Source organism: Onychostoma macrolepis, chromosome 13, assembly GCF_012432095.1.
Source record: "Onychostoma macrolepis isolate SWU-2019 chromosome 13, ASM1243209v1, whole genome shotgun sequence".
Classification (NCBI taxonomy): Eukaryota; Metazoa; Chordata; class Actinopteri; order Cypriniformes; family Cyprinidae; genus Onychostoma; species Onychostoma macrolepis.
This window is the reverse complement of record NC_081167.1, coordinates 2,345,951-2,363,253: the sequence shown is the minus strand read 5'-3', so window position 1 is coordinate 2,363,253 and position 17,303 is coordinate 2,345,951. Positions and strand designations below refer to the sequence as shown.

The window sequence follows — 17,303 nt, the reverse complement described above, 5'->3', positions numbered from 1 at the left end:
CACAGACATTAATATTGAGTACAATATGTTTGAATTCATATGAATGCATAAATGAAAACGGGTGACACTTAGTTTTCATTTGTTATCATTAGTTAAATACATTAGTTAACATTAACAATGAAAAATACTTCTAAAGCATGTTTAATTTTAGTTTGTTAGTTCATTTTAACATTTACTATTGCATTAAAATTAAAAGTTGTATCTGTTAATATTATTGAATAGATCTGAGCTAACATGAACTAACAATGAACAGTTGTATTTTTATGAGCTAATATTAAGAAATAAATACTGCAACAAATGCATTGCTCATTGTTAGTTGATGCATTTACTAATAGGACCTCACTGTAAAGTGTTCCCAGAAAATACATATTTGATGTGTTCTGATAGTTCTTGAGGGATTTTTAATTGAATTTATTTAATTGAGTTCATTTACTCTATGTTTTGCTGCATTTAATTCGCAATGATTTAAATTAATGTTTCATTAAAGTGAAGAGAATTGCTTTTGGGAATAATGGGAATTCTAAAAAGTAAAACAAAACATTTGGGAACATTACAGTAACATGAGTTTGGGTGCAAATGTGCATAAATTGTAATAAAAAATCAAATTCTATAATACTCCTTTCAGTGTGTTTTCCTGAAATCCACCCAAATGCGCATGTACCTCTCCACAGATTTCCCGCAGACTGTGTCCCATTTGTCCCTGAGCTCACTGAGCATGTCGTCCAGTTTCTGGTTGTCATCTTGCAAGGAGGTCTTGTCCTTCAGAGCTCGGCCCGTGCGACTGGTGGTGTCATACACTGAATGCTTGCTGCCCAGAGCTTTCTGGAAATCCTACAATCCCCCACACAAGACAAACAGAGGCGAAGGGTCAATCGAATGGAGCTCAAGGGCACATGTCCCGCAAGCCATCCTGTGAGGCCTTACGGGAAGCCCGATGTCATCAAATCCTGCCAGTTGTATTTGTGACTGACTCATCAGAACATCTGAAGCACTGCTGAGCTGTTAATTACATACCACCACGCAGCACTAGGATCAGGATCACACAATCCTCTGCTCTGAGTGCCGCCCACTCGTATCCCGCTTTAAAACCACTGATGCTGCACATCATCTGTGACTGAGGAGCCTGACTTCAGTTTTAAAGAATTGAAAAACATCTAACATCTCAGTCTGTTTACTTCATTTTTTGTGGCCTGAAATCATGACCTCTTTAAACTTCTAACTTCGTGTCCACACCAGACGCAAGCGACATGATGCAACGTGACAAAAGACAAACGAAGTCGCATGCAGTGTAAAAAAAAACTAGTGCTGTCAAACGATAAATCGAGATTAATCGGATCCAAAATAAAAGTTTTTGTTTACATAATATATGTGAGTGTACTGTATGTGCATGTATATATTTAAGAAAAATATGTTAAGTTTATACATTTAAAATACTTATAATATCCATTATGTGAATATAAATATATACATGGAAATATTTTCAAAATATATACTGTATGTGTGTGTATTTATATATACATAACAAACTTTTATTTCGATTAATCGCGATTAATCGTTTGACAGCACTAATGTAAACCTTTAAAAAAAAAAAAAAAAAAAAATATATATATATATATATATATATATATATATATATATATATATATATATATATATATATATATATATATATATATATATATATATATATATATATATATATATATATATATATATATATATATATATATATATATATATATATATATATATATATATATATATATATAAAAACATCTCCCAAAAAGTGGGGGATTAATTATACAGGAGTTTAACAGGATGACACTTCTGACCCACAGTCAGTGAAAAACACAATAGCCGTGAGTGAAAAATCACCTGGTATTGTGATTCACACTGTCCATTCAGCAGCACGTCAGATGTTCCTCTTACACAGATGGGGGATAAAAACATAGGTGCTAATGGTGTGAACAGGAAGTCTGGATGACCTCGTTTAAATCCATTTTTTGTGACCGGATCACAAGTGGTCAGCGCCAAATATAGGTGCAAACGAGTAAACTGTTCAGTGTATTGTGTAGTTTAAATGCTCATCTGTCCTGAATGTGAGCGTGGTGAAACGTAGCCTATTCCTCTAACACGTGATTATTCTAGGATGTGAAAGCACAGCACAAGCGATTCACATGGATTACAATCGAAAATTACAGCTGCACTCCTTACCCTTTTTGTTTGCTTCCATTCCCTCTTACTTATAAGCTACGTAACATGGGTTTGTTTGTTCAATTTTCATTTCCATTAAAGTGATGTAGAGTGTGTCAAAATAAGAGAGGAGCGTCTTGATGAAATCCAAACACAATTGGTCACAGGAGAGGCATTTGAAATGCATTTTATTACCATTTTAAAACTGATTTAGACTAATATTAAAAGTTAGTCATCTTTTAGCTTTTTAAATCAGTTAAGTAAAAAGTTAGCTGGTCTGATTTAATCCAAAAAGTAATACTTATCACCCCTTGATTAACTGCTACTTGGCCAGACTTAGGCCAGTTCTTAGCCTAGTTTATGCATCTGGCACCAGGTTGAAATGGTCATGTGTCTCGGCTGATCACTTGCGATCGGATCACTGAGAACGCCTCTTAATAGCAGACGTGTGTTGGACAGAGGAATAGACTGGTGTCGCTCACCTTGTGCTGGGTTAACTGCGTCTTGATCTTGTCTGGATCATTGGCGATCTCCAGCTCAGTGTCCAGCGCTCTCTCTGACTCCTCCAGCCACTCCATCAGTTTGTTCCAGGACTCATGGAACTGCAGAAGACAAGAGCATGAGAATCCATCTGTGTATTATAGCATTTTCTTTTTTCTCATCTTAGATCAGAACCAAACAATATTTTACATCACTAAACCACAGATAATTTCTTTTGGCTTTTTTTCACACTGAACAACAAAATATTATTTTGCTTAAAAATCGATTGCAGTTATTACATAATTGTTTGCATACAGTACATATTAAACCTCTCAGGTCAGTGTTTATTAGATGCGCTTTGAAAGCGATTCCAAAGGAGACTGTGTTGATACTTTAGGTCTTTATTATCAGCTCTGCACATCTGGCCACTGCAGTGTTTCTCATTCTTATTTGCAGCTCCAGCTCAGTCTGGCTGCATGGAGCCTGTGCGTGGACAGCATTTTTCAAGTTCCCTCATAAATTTTCAATTGGACTGAGATCTGGACTTTAACTTGGCTAATCCAGGACATCAGCATTGTTGTTTTAAGCCATTCCTGTGAAGCTCTGGCTTTATGCATGGGAATAACAAATCTTGTGTCTTGTCTTGCAGGGAAAATACAGGGATTTCCCTGTTTTTTCCTACATTTATTTTATCCTATACCCCTTATTCAGACCCGTTCATGGTCAAGAAGAATCCCCACAATATGAAAGACTGCACACGAGTGATCTTCATATCCTCTTATACTATGACTTAAGTTTATCTGTTTACAGGAGCAATGCACATTTATGAAAATTACTGTAAATTTGCCAGAAATTAGTTGAAAGGCAATTTTTCACCTGTTGAAAAAAAAAGAAATCTGAATTGTAAATTCACTTTGACATTAAAGAGTCTCGTTAAGTTGCAAAAGAGGTCCAATTACGTTCTCTGTGATTCAATCATTCCTACAGTGACTATATCTAGCAAGGATGTGTGATTAAAAAAGCATGGCTTTTAAATGAGTTTTATCCCACGGGATTTTTCCCACCTGTTTGGCACGTTTCCTGGCATCGTCCAGCAGGCGTCCTCTCTCCACTGACCGCTGCACGACCTTCTCCCAGCGGCCTTGAACGCTCAGCAGGAGGTTCTTGATCAACACCACATCCTGTTTCTGACTGAAGTACTTGAGGTGTGTTCCTGTCTTATCCAGCTCGATGATCTGATCCCGATGTGAGTTCACCTCAGTCACAAACACCTGCAAATCCAGCAGATCCATTTTAGAAAAAAAAAAATTATGGAAAAGGACTGAAATAGCATAGCAAAATAGCAACAGATGATGATTTTTCACATAATGTAGTTATGTTATTGTATGAAAAATGTATAACATTATGATCATACAATATAATCACAGTTGATAAGGTAAAGGAAGCACATAGTGTACAGCAGAAACGATGTTATAATATAATAATTATCAGTAACAATGTATTTTATGGAGTCCTAAGTACAGAGTAATATTAATTAACAACATGATTAGGATTTGGCTTTGGTTTAGGGTTATTGCAGGTAATTATGCATAATTTCCCATTATTATTATAGTAAAAACATGCAATATATCTAAGTATCTTTCAATATAACACATTTAATAATATTAACATTATTTCAACAATATAACATTAGCATTGTTGTTTTAAAGTTACAGTTTTTAAAAAGAGATTTTTTTCTTTTTCTATACTGATTCTGAAGATTTTTTTTGTTTTGTTTTTACAAAATAAGCTATACTTTGTATTGTACACTTTTTACCATACAACAGTATGTATACTTTTTGTTGTCAAATTAAATATATGTCATATATTTCATATGCTTATGTATTTATAAGAAGTAATGCGATATTCAATAACGATAATAATTGCATGAATATTTATATCTGGTGCATTTCATTTACTTTTAAAAACTATTACAATTATAACAATATGTTTTAGTGGCTTTATAATGTATAATGTGAACACTTTTACTACATTATTAGCTTAGGATTTTATTACATTTTAAGAAATGTATTACATTATGAACATTTTATTACATTAATAATATACTTATGTGTAGTTATTACAATACTATTTGTTATTACATAAGTTGCTGCAATTTTCATGCAAAGCACAAGCATAGATGAACTGTTCACAATAAGATCTATAACATATATTTAAAAAAAAAATAGATGGGGTGAATTTTCATTGCATGCTGAGTTTCAGCAATAAGGCGGGTTAGCTGCATGAAAGCTTATGTTAGACTTATGTTTCATATCATGTCAAAGAGCACTGACCTTATGCTCATCTATCTGGAACATGATGGTCTCCAGGATGAGGGAGGCAGGCGAGCCCATAGTGAGGGTCTGTTCGGCCTGGGTCAGCCAGTTAATGAAATCCTGTAGTGAGTTATGGAAGTCTGTGGCCATCGCCAGGGCCTCCTCCAGTTTCACCTATAGCCAATCAAACACATCCTTTCATCTCAGATTCATGCACAGGGACAACTGTAAGTCATTGGTAGGTTGACTTTCATAGCATGTTTGTTTGAGCGGCCTGACATGTAAACGTCTGCCTCAGCCCTTGGGGTTCGGGATGGAACTACCTAAAACAAGCTGTTTGGCTTATTGTAGAGAATAAACTAGTTTGACAAAGGAAGATGGGGATGGAGGAATGTTTGGGAAACGAGTCTGAAATCAATCCTTAGGCTAGTTAGTAACAAGACAAGGCAAGACACGTGTTGTTCCTTTGCGAAATATGATGATATCTTTGTTATTTTGGAGCATTTTCCTCATGTCACTGATAGGCAGAGGAGGATATGAGACACAGGAACTTCCCTTGCACCGCTGGATCATAATCACTCAGTGAGCTCATCCAGCAGCATGTGACTCACCGCATGTAACGTGATGTCTGCTTAGCATCACATGTGAGGAGGTATATTTGTAAAAGCTGCAGATGTTAAAGGATGACTTGACTACCACAGAAGAGGTTCTGACGACAGCTTGTGTGGTCAAATTCCTGTTGTAAACAAACGTCTTTGCCAAGCCCCAGACTCAACACAGCACTGACCTAAATCAAAAATGCATTACTCTTGACAACAGACAGATCTGATTTGGACTTTTTCTTCACTGAATATATGCTAATTTTGGACGTTTATAAGTAGTTCACCCAGAACTGGATATGTGGTCATCAGTCGCTCACCTATATATTTTTAAGAATACAGCACTCAAATCTTATCTTCAGTGTGTTTTGGTCTATTCTATACCATATATCTTCATCTTAAAATGTTCTCCTTTTGAGTGGCACAGAAGAAAAAAACAGATTTGGAACGACGATAAAGGTGGTTAATGATGACAGAAGTAGTTTTGCTTCTGGCTGAACTAGTGGTTTACTCCACTTCAGCAACTTTTTGGGAGACCGCAGACAGCTCTACTTTGTTCTGTAGTGATTTATAACTCACTTTGGGCTTGTGCTCGAGCGAAAATGAATCATTCATCTGACCGCATCAAAGCACGACAGCTGACAGATCTGATATCACAGCTACATGAACATAATCAGGACTTTAGCTCTGGGATCCAAACCAGCAGCCCAGTGATGCTGATGAGAATGAGTCAAACTGACAGGAAGAACACAGAGAAGCCTAATAGAGCAGAGTGAGTAAATCAGACTCTCACCTTCCTCTCTGTCACTTTGGCCTGAACACATTCCCACTTCTCCTGCAGGTTGCCCAGGTCCAGTTCGGTGGTGCTGTCTTGACCCTCAGGGGTCATGGCCAAAATCTGCTGTCCTCGATCAAGAAGCTGCTTGTATATTTCCTCCTTGGCTTCCTGTGTACTGCAGAGCTCCTACAAACACACAGACATCATGTTCACTGACAACCTGACATATGAATGAATGAGGCATTTATATAGCGCTTTATTGTGTATTGCAACACATCCAAAGCGCTTTACAATCATGTGGGGGGGTCTCTCCTCAACCACCACCAGTGTGCAGCATCCACTTGGATATGTTGACTATTCAAAGAGTTACTTCTGATGTTTGAGTGTAAATATTTTCTTTAACCACCTTTTTCTTGCTGTAAATTTGTAAATTCTATGGGTCAAGCTTCCAGTCTCATCCACGTCCAGCTATTTTTAGCTGTACAAAACAGTTCGTTAAATTTATGTGTCTTACGATTTTATTTTAATGTATTATCTTAATTATGAACACACTGGTTTGTAGTGCAAATCTATAACGGCTAATGAACTGGATCTCACCCATAGGCTTACTTCCGCGTTGAAGAAAAAGGTGGATAGATCAGCAGAAATCAGAAGTCTATCAAATGTTTCATAAAAATTGGGACTTTTTTTTTTTTTTGATTGCACATTCATACAATTAGATAAAGCCAAAGTCTAACTAGTGTTGTGTTTTTCATCCCGGTGCAAGTTCAACCAAAAATGACTTTTTCCTCCTATGGAACACAAAATGAGATTTGCAGAATATCCAAGCTGCTCTTTTCCACGAAATGAAATTATAGACCAGGGTCTGTCAGGCTTCAAAAGGAACAGTGAATGTAGTTCATAAAACTCACACACTATATTTCTATATTGTGCTTTTTCTGGAGCTTGATTCTGATTCTGATCACTGTGCTTATATTTTGCATGAAAAGATCCACTTGGAGATTTTTTATGTCGTATTAAGGAGGAAAGAAAGTCATATGGGTTTGAATCATCTTCAAACGAGGGCGAGTACATGATGACAAATTGTTAAATTTTTGGGTGAATTATTCCTCTAAACAAGACTGTCGTGATTAACATTATTTAATAAAATACTCAGATAAAACATACAAAACTGTTCTCAATTACAAATGCATAAATCTTTTAATTACAAACGTTGAAATGTAAAATAAATATTGTGTTTGTTAGTTGTTACAAGCTGGCCATCGGTGGCAGATCTGTTGTCGTATTAAACACATACCAGATGGGTGTTAAGCTGCTCTCGGGCCGTGTCTGGTAAGCCTCCGAGGGCCTTTGATGCTAACAGCTGACGCTCTGTGTCTTTCAGCCACTGCTGCATGTCTTCAATCTCACCATGGAAACCTTGAGCCTGAAAACAGATCCGCCAGCGTCACAACAATAGAGTCACACATTCATTACCGCCGGCCGGAGGGGTGAGAGGCTTGAGTAATGAGCAGATTATTAGTCCTAAAAATGGCAAGTTTGTAGGAAATCTCTCAGTTCTGAGAACAATGCTGTCTGGATTCAAAATGAGTTAGCATTGTCAATAAACAACTAGGTACTTCCCTGCTCCCTGTTTTAATGTGGAAAATAAAGTTCATCGTTTTTATTTTTTTTTAACAAAATGTTTCAGGTCTACAAAACAATTGTGCTTTTTCCATTTTTAATTAATTAAAAAAACTGTTGAAAAGGTTTGACATAGATAACATTATTTATATTAAGGGCCAGTTTTACTAACAGCTTGCGCCAGCGCAAACCATTGAAATTGTACTGTCAGGTTTTACTAAAGACGCACAGTGATGAATTAGCGCTGAAAAGGCGTGGACAGTTATTTTTGCGCCTGACCTTATTGAATTTTTAGGAGTTTCCCTTTCAGACACAAAAGTTATGGGAGGAGAGTATTCAAATGAAGGTTTTAATTTGCTTCAGGATATAAAAGACGACTTGGAATACCAGCTCTATCAAAACTTCTAGCAAACCTTCATTTTACTTTATTCCACGTACTGTGGCTTCTTTATTTCTTCATTCTTTATTTGCGACTACGCTAATTTGCGCTGCACTTGGTATATTGCGTTGGTTGATATGTAAATGAGATGTTGCGTCTGTGTTCTTTAATTTGCGCATTGTTAGTAAATCACCCGCAGAAAGTTTTGGAATTGTGCTCTCGCGCTAATTTGCCCTGTTTAGTAAAACTGACCCTATGTGTATATTTTATATATACAAATAAAGTTGTTATTGAGTCAACTTGTTAAAAAATTCATTTTTTAAATGTAAATAAAAATGTTAAGAATTTTTTTTTTTTTTGTAATTGTTCCTACTTCTTAATTTGTATAGTCAAATCATTCACCGTCAACCTTTCAGTGTTCACACATCAAAGCAAACTCTTTGAGTGAGAGCATGTGTGTGTATGGACATCCAACTCTTTACTGCTTCTCCTTCACATTCTTTAAGATTAAGAGAGGACATTTTTGGCCTCACGTTGAGAACATCATCAATCATATCTCCATTTTAGGAAACGCTCAGCCTCTGAGATTCCAGAGGGTTGCCAGGTCTCTGGCTGGCTCATGTTGGCTCCTGACCTGCAGCAGGGCACTGTCCAGAAGCTGTCTTCTCTGCTCAGTCTTCTCCAGGATAGTTCTCCAGCGCTGGTCGAGGTTCTCCAGCTTGTTCTGCAGACCTCGCGCCTCCTCTCCAGCACTGGAATCAATGAGGTCACTGCCGGCCTTATTCACCGCCTCCACTGTGGTCTTATGGGCCAGCACATCGTTCTGCAACACCTATGGAAAGAAACGACAATACATGAGATGTACTGTCTGAGTGGTTCTGTGGCTCAGTGACCGCATTATGAGCTCGTTTTCACTGTTACGTACGTGGTGCTTTGCGAGCTCGATCTCGATGGCTTTGGGGTCGCCGCAGGCCTTCCTCTGTTCACTAAGCAGCTCTTCGGTATGAGTAAGCCAAGCCAGAAGTTCATCTAAAGCATGCTGGAACTGCCCTAGAGCCAACAGCGCTCCCTCCAGCTTGTGCTACAAGAGATCAGGACACACAGCAGTCATTACAATAATGCTATGAATGCATAGTGCAGTGAAAAATCAAGTATTGTTATTTCTGTGCTGGACATGTGAGTCAACCAGTGGTGTGAGTTTGGGGCTGGACTTCTTTTTGATAGTCTAAAGTTCTTTAAGAACAGTCTGCATTACTCGAAAATATGTCAAATGTGACTCTGGACCACAAGACCAGTCATAAGGGTCAATTTTTTTAAATTCAATGATCAATGATCTGAAAGCTGAAAAAAATAAGCTTTGATGATTGATGTATGGTTTGTTAGGATAGGACAATATTTGGCTGAGATACAAATATTTGAAAATCTGTGGGTGCAAAAAAAACAAAAGTTGTCCAAATGAAGTTTTGAAAAATTACGTGTTGATATGTTTACGGTAGGAAATTTACAAGATATCTTAATGGAACATGATCTTTAAATAATATTCTAATGATTTTTGGCATAAAAGAAAAATGGATAATTTTGACCCATACAATGTATTGTTGGCTATTGCTACAAATATACCCCAGCGACTTAAGACTGGTTTTGTGCTCCAGGGTCACAAATGCATTTCAATGTCAAGTTATTTAATGATTTAATTATGTTCTGTTCATGTCACAATGCAAACCTAATGTGTTATAATAAAATAGGCCCATATGATTAATTTTAGTGCTGTGAAAATGAATGTATAATATAATATAATGTACAGACTGATTAAACCCAAAAGCCTTCATTTTGTGTGAAGGAAGACCTTTGACTATCTTTGTGTACTTTACAGCAGTGTGTTTTTTATTCTTTATTATTTACTCCCTCTTTATTCTTTACTACTTGTGCATTTGATGACATTTCTTTAAATGCTTAAATTTCCCTTATTAGGATCAATGAAATTTAAACTGAACAATTAGTGCAATTATCTAAAAAATAATTAATCAATAGACATGAAATCAATTGTTCCTATTTGTTTTCATACACATTTATAGTCTTTCTGGTCACACCTAATTTTTAACAAGCCAATCAATTCCCAGTGTATAGTATCTGCTACTTTTTTTATTTTGATCTCTGGGATAGATCACATTACAGACACAAAATGGGTCCTTCTCAGTGCCTAACCTGTCTGTTGATAATCTTTTTATCCAGGTTTTCCCAGAGCATTTTCAGCTCATTCATTGGTTCCAGGATGGGAGCGCGGTCGGCTTCGTCCACCACCTTCTTCAGCAGCAGCCCGGCATGATGGTTCAGCCTTTCCATCTCGATCTGTAGCTGGTACGCACCACCTTTGAACCCCTTCACACGACGGTACATGTTACATGAGACTGCTGTTTCACTATGGCTGCATTTACACAGCAAGGATTAATGCAATGATCCGATATTTTGATTTTTGTTCTTCCTCTTAACATTCACTAAAGACATATCTGACTGTCTTTACAATAACATACCGCAGGCTATTGTGTGTGCCACTAATAAATTCTTGTAGGAATCACGTACAAATAAAATATTGGGCTAAAAGCATGTTATTTCACCTGTAAGCCATTTTAAAAACATGAATGGTTAAACATTTACAATTGTGCAAGCTTAAGCCAACTGTGTAAGATGAAGCAAATGAATGGCTCCGTGTAAACACAGCTGCTGTGTGGTCTATCAGCTCAATTGTACTCACAAAACAATCAAAAATGAAAGAGGCTGGAGACAAATAGCTCTAAACTTTGATCTGGATCCACTATGATTTTGACAAAGAGCAATGCGTCATGGCTATGAGAAAATCTCCCACACACAAGCAGGAAATCAATACCTTCAGCTCCTCGATCTGCTGTTTCACAGTCTCCAGGTCCGTGCCCACGGGCGACATCGAATCCAGTTTGCCTTCCATAATATCCACTGAGTCAAACATGTTCTGTCAGGGAGGAGAAAACTATTGTCACGGGCTGCACAACATCCGCACTTTGCATCGAGTCGAGTTTCACTTAAAGCCCTGATACAAATGTGTCTCAGGTGACAGTGAAAATGAACAAAACTAAGCCACACCTAAACCAATTCTACTCAAATCTGGAGTTTTGGGCAAACAAGTGCAACTGGTTAATATTCACAATGATCCCTTAGAAAAAGCCTTCATGAGAATAAATGAGAAATAAAACTTATTCAGCAACCAGGGTGAATCATTTGCCTAGCATGATTAAAGAATAGCATGATTAACGATGATTAATCATGCTCAGCATGATTAAAGATACCCTATGTTCTTGATCTGGTTACGCTATGACAATGACAAAAAGCACTTTTTTCTCTCTCTCTTTCAAAGTCTCCACGTACCCTCTTGGTACCAGCCTGGGCTGAATCACGTCACATGAATCATTCATTTAACAGTTTTTTTCCCTCATGAGCACATACAGCATGATAGCAGATCAGACTATGCTGACTACAAACTAGCTCCGGACGTTTCCCATGACTGAACGAGCAGACAGATCTGCGGTCAGATTCGTCAGGAGGGTAGTGGTCTGTGTGTGTCATATTTACCTGGAGACTGTCCTGGAACTGCACCGCAGCCTGCATGGCTTCCTCTAGAGTCTCTACTCTCTCTTTCCATGTCTTATTCAGGGTTTCCCAAGCCGAGTTCACCTGAGGGACATACGAGATGTGGTCAGACATTATACAGTGTGACGCCAACTGACTCATCCAGCACTTCAGTTACACCAGGAACACTTACAGCCTGGGTCTAAAATTAACAATTTAACAAAATTACCATCATAACTTATCTTCTGCAGGATGCCTTCATTTTGTTTTATAATTATTGTATTCATTCTTTTTTAAACTGAATGGAAAATATCTCACACTGAAGAACCAGTGCAGACTGTAGCAATGCTTACAAAAATCTACCATGTTAACCATAATTTACTAGAATAGTATTTCGGCATAAACTATGATTGCGATTTTCTGAGGGAAGCATTTATTCTCCTATGACGTCATTACCTCATCTATACTTTTCTTGATCACTGGTTTATCAGGTTCTCCGCACGCTGTCATGAGCTCCGCCCCCAGATTCTGGACCACATTCAGTTCCTCCTGCAGCCCGTCGATCTCTTCTCTAAAGCACTGTGAAGCAAAACGGCAACAATGAAGATGTTTCGCAAAGCTGAATCAATATCAAACATCTGGTTCTGAAGCCTCCAGACCTCCACAGACTCTTGCTGTTGCTTGACCACTGAAGGATCGACTCCAGCCTCCTCCTGCTCTTTCAGCAGATCAAGCGTGTCTTTGATGGTGACAATGAGAGCGCAGTGATCACACCAGAACTTCTCGGCTAAGTCCATGACATCCAGGAGCTTGGCTTCTCTTTCCTCCAGAAGAGCTTGGATGTCATTCCATAGAAACACCATCTGGTCCAGCTTATCTTGAACAGCTTCAAACAAAACAGAAGAACGCATTTTATCACACTGCTTTAAAACCAAGTAGTCACTCAAGCCCAGATCCCATTCGCTCAGATGACAAAAGCACAGTTACCTTTGGCCGAAAGGTCCTTGTCTGCTCCTTCGGAGCGAGCGATCATCTCCTCTCCTCGCTGCTTGAGGGTCTCATACGACGGCTGAAGTTTCTCCAAGTCTACATTCACAGCTTTGTTCTCTGATATCTGCTCACGGATTTTCTCCACCTCGACAGAGATGGATGGAGGCTGGCGCAGGCGTTCGGCGATGCGCTCCAGAGACTCCAGCATGGGGTATATCTTATCGTGGAACTGTGGAGATCATTGACAAGCAGAAATGTTGCAAAAGACATTATTTACATGCTTTGGTTTTTGAAGGTATGGTAGCAACAGCCTGCTTTCTTCTTCTAATGGTGAGAGAGAGGAACATTAAAGGGATCGTTCACCTAAAAAATGTAAATTATGTCATAATTTACTGATGCTCAAGTTGTATAAGCTTTTTTCTTGTGTAGAACATAAATTATGTTAATTTGAAGAATGTTGGTATCCAAAGAGTTGCTGGGAACATAATAATACTATGGAAGTCAATGCCTACCAGCAACTCTATGGTTACCAACATTCTTCAAAATATCTTTTTTTGTATTGAACAGAAGAAAAAAAATCATACAAGTTTGGAACAACTTGAGGGTGAGTAAATGATGACAAAATTTGAAGTTCATTTTTGGGGTAAACTGTGCCTTTAAACAGTGCTACAAAAGGGCAGAATACAACCCCAATGAAATACTGCAATGCACCTGAGTGGATTTGGAGATGGCCTCGTCCAAGGTAGCAGCTCTGTGCTTGACGTCGACTTTAAGCTGGCTGTACAGTTTGTCTGTGGCCTCGTATTTCTCTCTGATTGGCGCTCCCTCAGTGGGACTCAACTCCACCAGCTGTGGTCCAGTTTTATTCATCTTGTCAATGTGGGGTTTGTGCTCTGCTATCAGCTCCCTCATTTGCTGAAGATTGAAAAGTTTAATATCATCAGAATAAAAAGCAGTGGATTTTTCATAACATTAAAAAAAAACTGTTAAAGGTCAAACACAATCCGACATCATATCACGCAGATCTCAAATAGCATCTGTCTGGCCACTGATGTACATAATACTTTATCCTCTTAGCCATTCTAATGAAGCACTAAGCTGCATTACCGTGATCTTCGCACAAGGCAAAACCGTAAACCATTACATTTGAATTCATAGTCACGATCAGCAACTATATATACATATACATCTATATACACACACACACACACACACATATATATATATATATATATATATATATACTGTATATATATATATATATATAGATATAGATATGGATGTATATTTCTCACCTCAAGCACCTCAAGCATCAATTGAGGTGCTTTCATGAAGAGTTTTCAGTCTTACCCTCAGTTCCTCTTGTTGCTGTCGAAGTGCTTCGTACTCGATAGCCGGCTGGGACAGCTGAGTGAAGGTAGTCCTGGTCTCCTGCAGCCATGGCCAGAGTTCATCGTACGTCTCCCAGAACTGGCAGGCTAGAGAATGAGCTCTCTCCAGCTGCAGACAGCGCTCCGAATTCAGCTGACTAACCACGCTGTATTTCTCTGACAGCGCCTGGAGCTTCACCTGTATGACACCACAGTGATTTTAGTCCTAAAACTCTACTGCACACAGATTAGGCTCAGTTTTTTTTTTTTTTATACATTTTCTTTTATTTACCCTCAATGCCTGCTTCTCTGCCTCATCTTTGTTGTTCATAATGGCCTCGCCGGTCTTCACGATATCATCCACGGCATCTTTATGTCTCATAATGTCCATGGAGAAGCTCTGGAGGAGAAAGATTGCACTTGAATGTGCACTTTTTAACGTACTGTGTGTTTCTGTGATTCTGTGACAGCGCAGGTTAGAGACGACCACATGAACACACGACTGACCTTCTGAGCCTGTAGTTGAGCTGTGGTCTGCTCCGGCTCAAGCCTGATGTCCCCAACGCAAGACAGCTTCCTCTCTGCCTCCGTCAGCCACTCGAGCTCAGTGGTGGCTGCCTGCTCAAACTGCACATCAGGGAAAAAGCATTCAAGCACTGTGCATATCACATTTCTATACACCATACAGTATTTCATGCAGTTCAGCTTAGATTCATGTCATATAATTTAAGATACAGAACTTAATATTAAATTAAAATAAACCATTACAGTGAGTACTAAGAATTACTATGTAGACATATTATTTTAATATTCATAATGAACGGCTTCTTTCACCCAGAAAATTAATGGTAACAAAGCTGCGAAATCATGCCATTAGGAAATTCACACATCTTTGAGCTCATTAACATAATTCCCTACATTTACATAACAAAACATATTGAATATCCAGGCAAATGAAGACAGATTGTTACTTGTTTTACAAGCTAAGAAATTAGCCAATCGGGTAATTTGCATATATAAGTCTAAAAACAGCATGTTTAATTCCAAGAGCGCAAAATGTTCATGAAGAAATTAAATTAAGATTTTGGCTCAACAAACATTGACTAACATTATAATTGGACTCACAAAAATGCATACTGTTCCTCTTTATAATAACCAAAGAACCAAACTTAATAATAATAATAATAATTATTATTATTATTCAAATGTTACCTTACATATTATTTTATCAACCTAGGCAAGTCAGCTATGCATGAATTCATTAAGTCTTCTCACAGCACAAACAGACTAATGTGATGCAAATGTAATCAATCTGGGTCACACTCCATTAGTATATTATGTAAATACCATCAAGGCAGCTCAAGAGGATAAATTAAGTTTGAATGACTATAAAGCACTAAGAATTAGCACCACAATGAGGCCAATCACCCTTGGCAGCAATCACAGGCGTTGCATTGTTTGGGCGCTTCAACAAACTTCATTATGAATCTTCCTAATAGAAGGGTGGTGTTATTTTCTCAAGCAGCTCAGAACCACTGTACCTGCTGGGATTTTAAGATGGCAGCTCCAGTCTGGTCTACATGCTGTGTAATGGCATCGCTGGCCGTTCTGTAGCGCTCGTTGTCATCTGTGACCATCCTGTCCAAACCTTCTCTTGCTCGCCATGGAACGAGCTGCAGCAGAGCGCTGCTTACTTCGTTGAGAGAGTCTACCAGTGGCTTCTGATCCTTAACCTCCTTCATCAGTGTCTGGATGTGACAAGTAAAGAAGTAGTTACACATCAACCAAATTTGACAATATTTGAATATTGAAATCAAATATTCTTTAAAAACTGATGTTTCTTTTGTGTGTTTTTATTTTAATTAAATATTTATTTTTGGTAGCACTTTACAGTTTCCTTGTTATATACTTACTAGAGTAATAACAGTAAACTGTGCCTAATATCAAGCAACTAAACCCCTAAAAAAAAAAAACCCAACCCCAATTAAGTATGTGATATTAATTAATATAACTCAGTACTTCTTTGTGTAATTACACTGTAACAATGACACCTTAAAATACAGTGCACTGTAAACTAATAATTTTTTTAAGCCAGTGTATCATTTTCCAAAATTAAACGGGATTACTTATTAAACACCAACATCTACATTAGGGTGGTCATCTGTGTAGTTTTAGATTGGACAGTCCAGTTCTGAATTACCATGTGTCACGGTTCTGTGGAGTGCAGACGCAAAGTACGAAGACGAAGGTTCAAAGGGGACAATAGATTTAATATAACTGGAAACGAGGAGGTACACACACAGGGTAACATCAACAATAACCGACAAACTAGAACTCAAAGGACAGCAACTAATATAGGGCAGATGACGAGGGGCAGACAGGTGAACACAATGAAGGTGATTAACTCATAATTGGACAATGGCAGAAATTAGGTCACACCGAGCACATGGGGAATGAAAACACAACAAAACAGTCCAGGGGCGTGACATTACTCCCCCCTCCCGGAAGGTGCGTCCTCGCACCGTGGAACAACAGAGGGGGGGGAAACGGGTGGGAACAAAGGCGGAGGCTCAGGAGGAGGACGGACCACCGGGAGGGGGCCGGCAGACAGAGACCAGGGAGGTGACGAAGGAGGGAGGAGCCAGGGAGGAGACAGGAGGGACCTGGAGCAGGAGGAGCCTCAGAGGACCCAGGCCACAGCCATGTTGATGGCCCACGGTGGAGCCGACGGAGGGAGGAGCCATGGAGGAGGAATGGCCGCCGACTCCAAGGAGCCGACCGACGGCGGCAGAGCAGGTGGAGGAGGAGCCCGAGCCGGAGCTGGAGAGCAGATGAGCCCGGGCGAAGCCGAGGATCCGGAGGGCCAAGGTGGAGCCGAGTGCTCCGGCGACCGAGGCGGAGACGGAGCTCCGGAGATCCGCGGTGGAGCCGGAGCGACTGAGGACCAAGGTGGAGCTGGCGGGAGGAAGGAGCCCA

General features: G+C 38.9%; 1 protein-coding gene across 1 annotated transcript in view; it reads right to left on the bottom strand.

The window, feature by feature from the left end:
- Positions 1-17,303, bottom strand: part of dst (dystonin) — a 168,406-nt gene that overhangs the window by 20,451 nt on the left and 130,652 nt on the right. Inside the window, 19 exon segments of the mRNA XM_058795815.1 lie at positions 662-831; positions 2,676-2,795; positions 3,738-3,944; positions 5,007-5,162; positions 6,381-6,551; positions 7,663-7,791; positions 9,002-9,199; positions 9,293-9,448; positions 10,573-10,746; positions 11,252-11,353; positions 11,971-12,072; positions 12,424-12,546; positions 12,627-12,853; positions 12,955-13,186; positions 13,669-13,872; positions 14,308-14,526; positions 14,620-14,727; positions 14,835-14,954; positions 15,869-16,075. Coding sequence (XP_058651798.1) covers positions 662-831; positions 2,676-2,795; positions 3,738-3,944; positions 5,007-5,162; positions 6,381-6,551; positions 7,663-7,791; positions 9,002-9,199; positions 9,293-9,448; positions 10,573-10,746; positions 11,252-11,353; positions 11,971-12,072; positions 12,424-12,546; positions 12,627-12,853; positions 12,955-13,186; positions 13,669-13,872; positions 14,308-14,526; positions 14,620-14,727; positions 14,835-14,954; positions 15,869-16,075 — 3,125 coding nt within the window.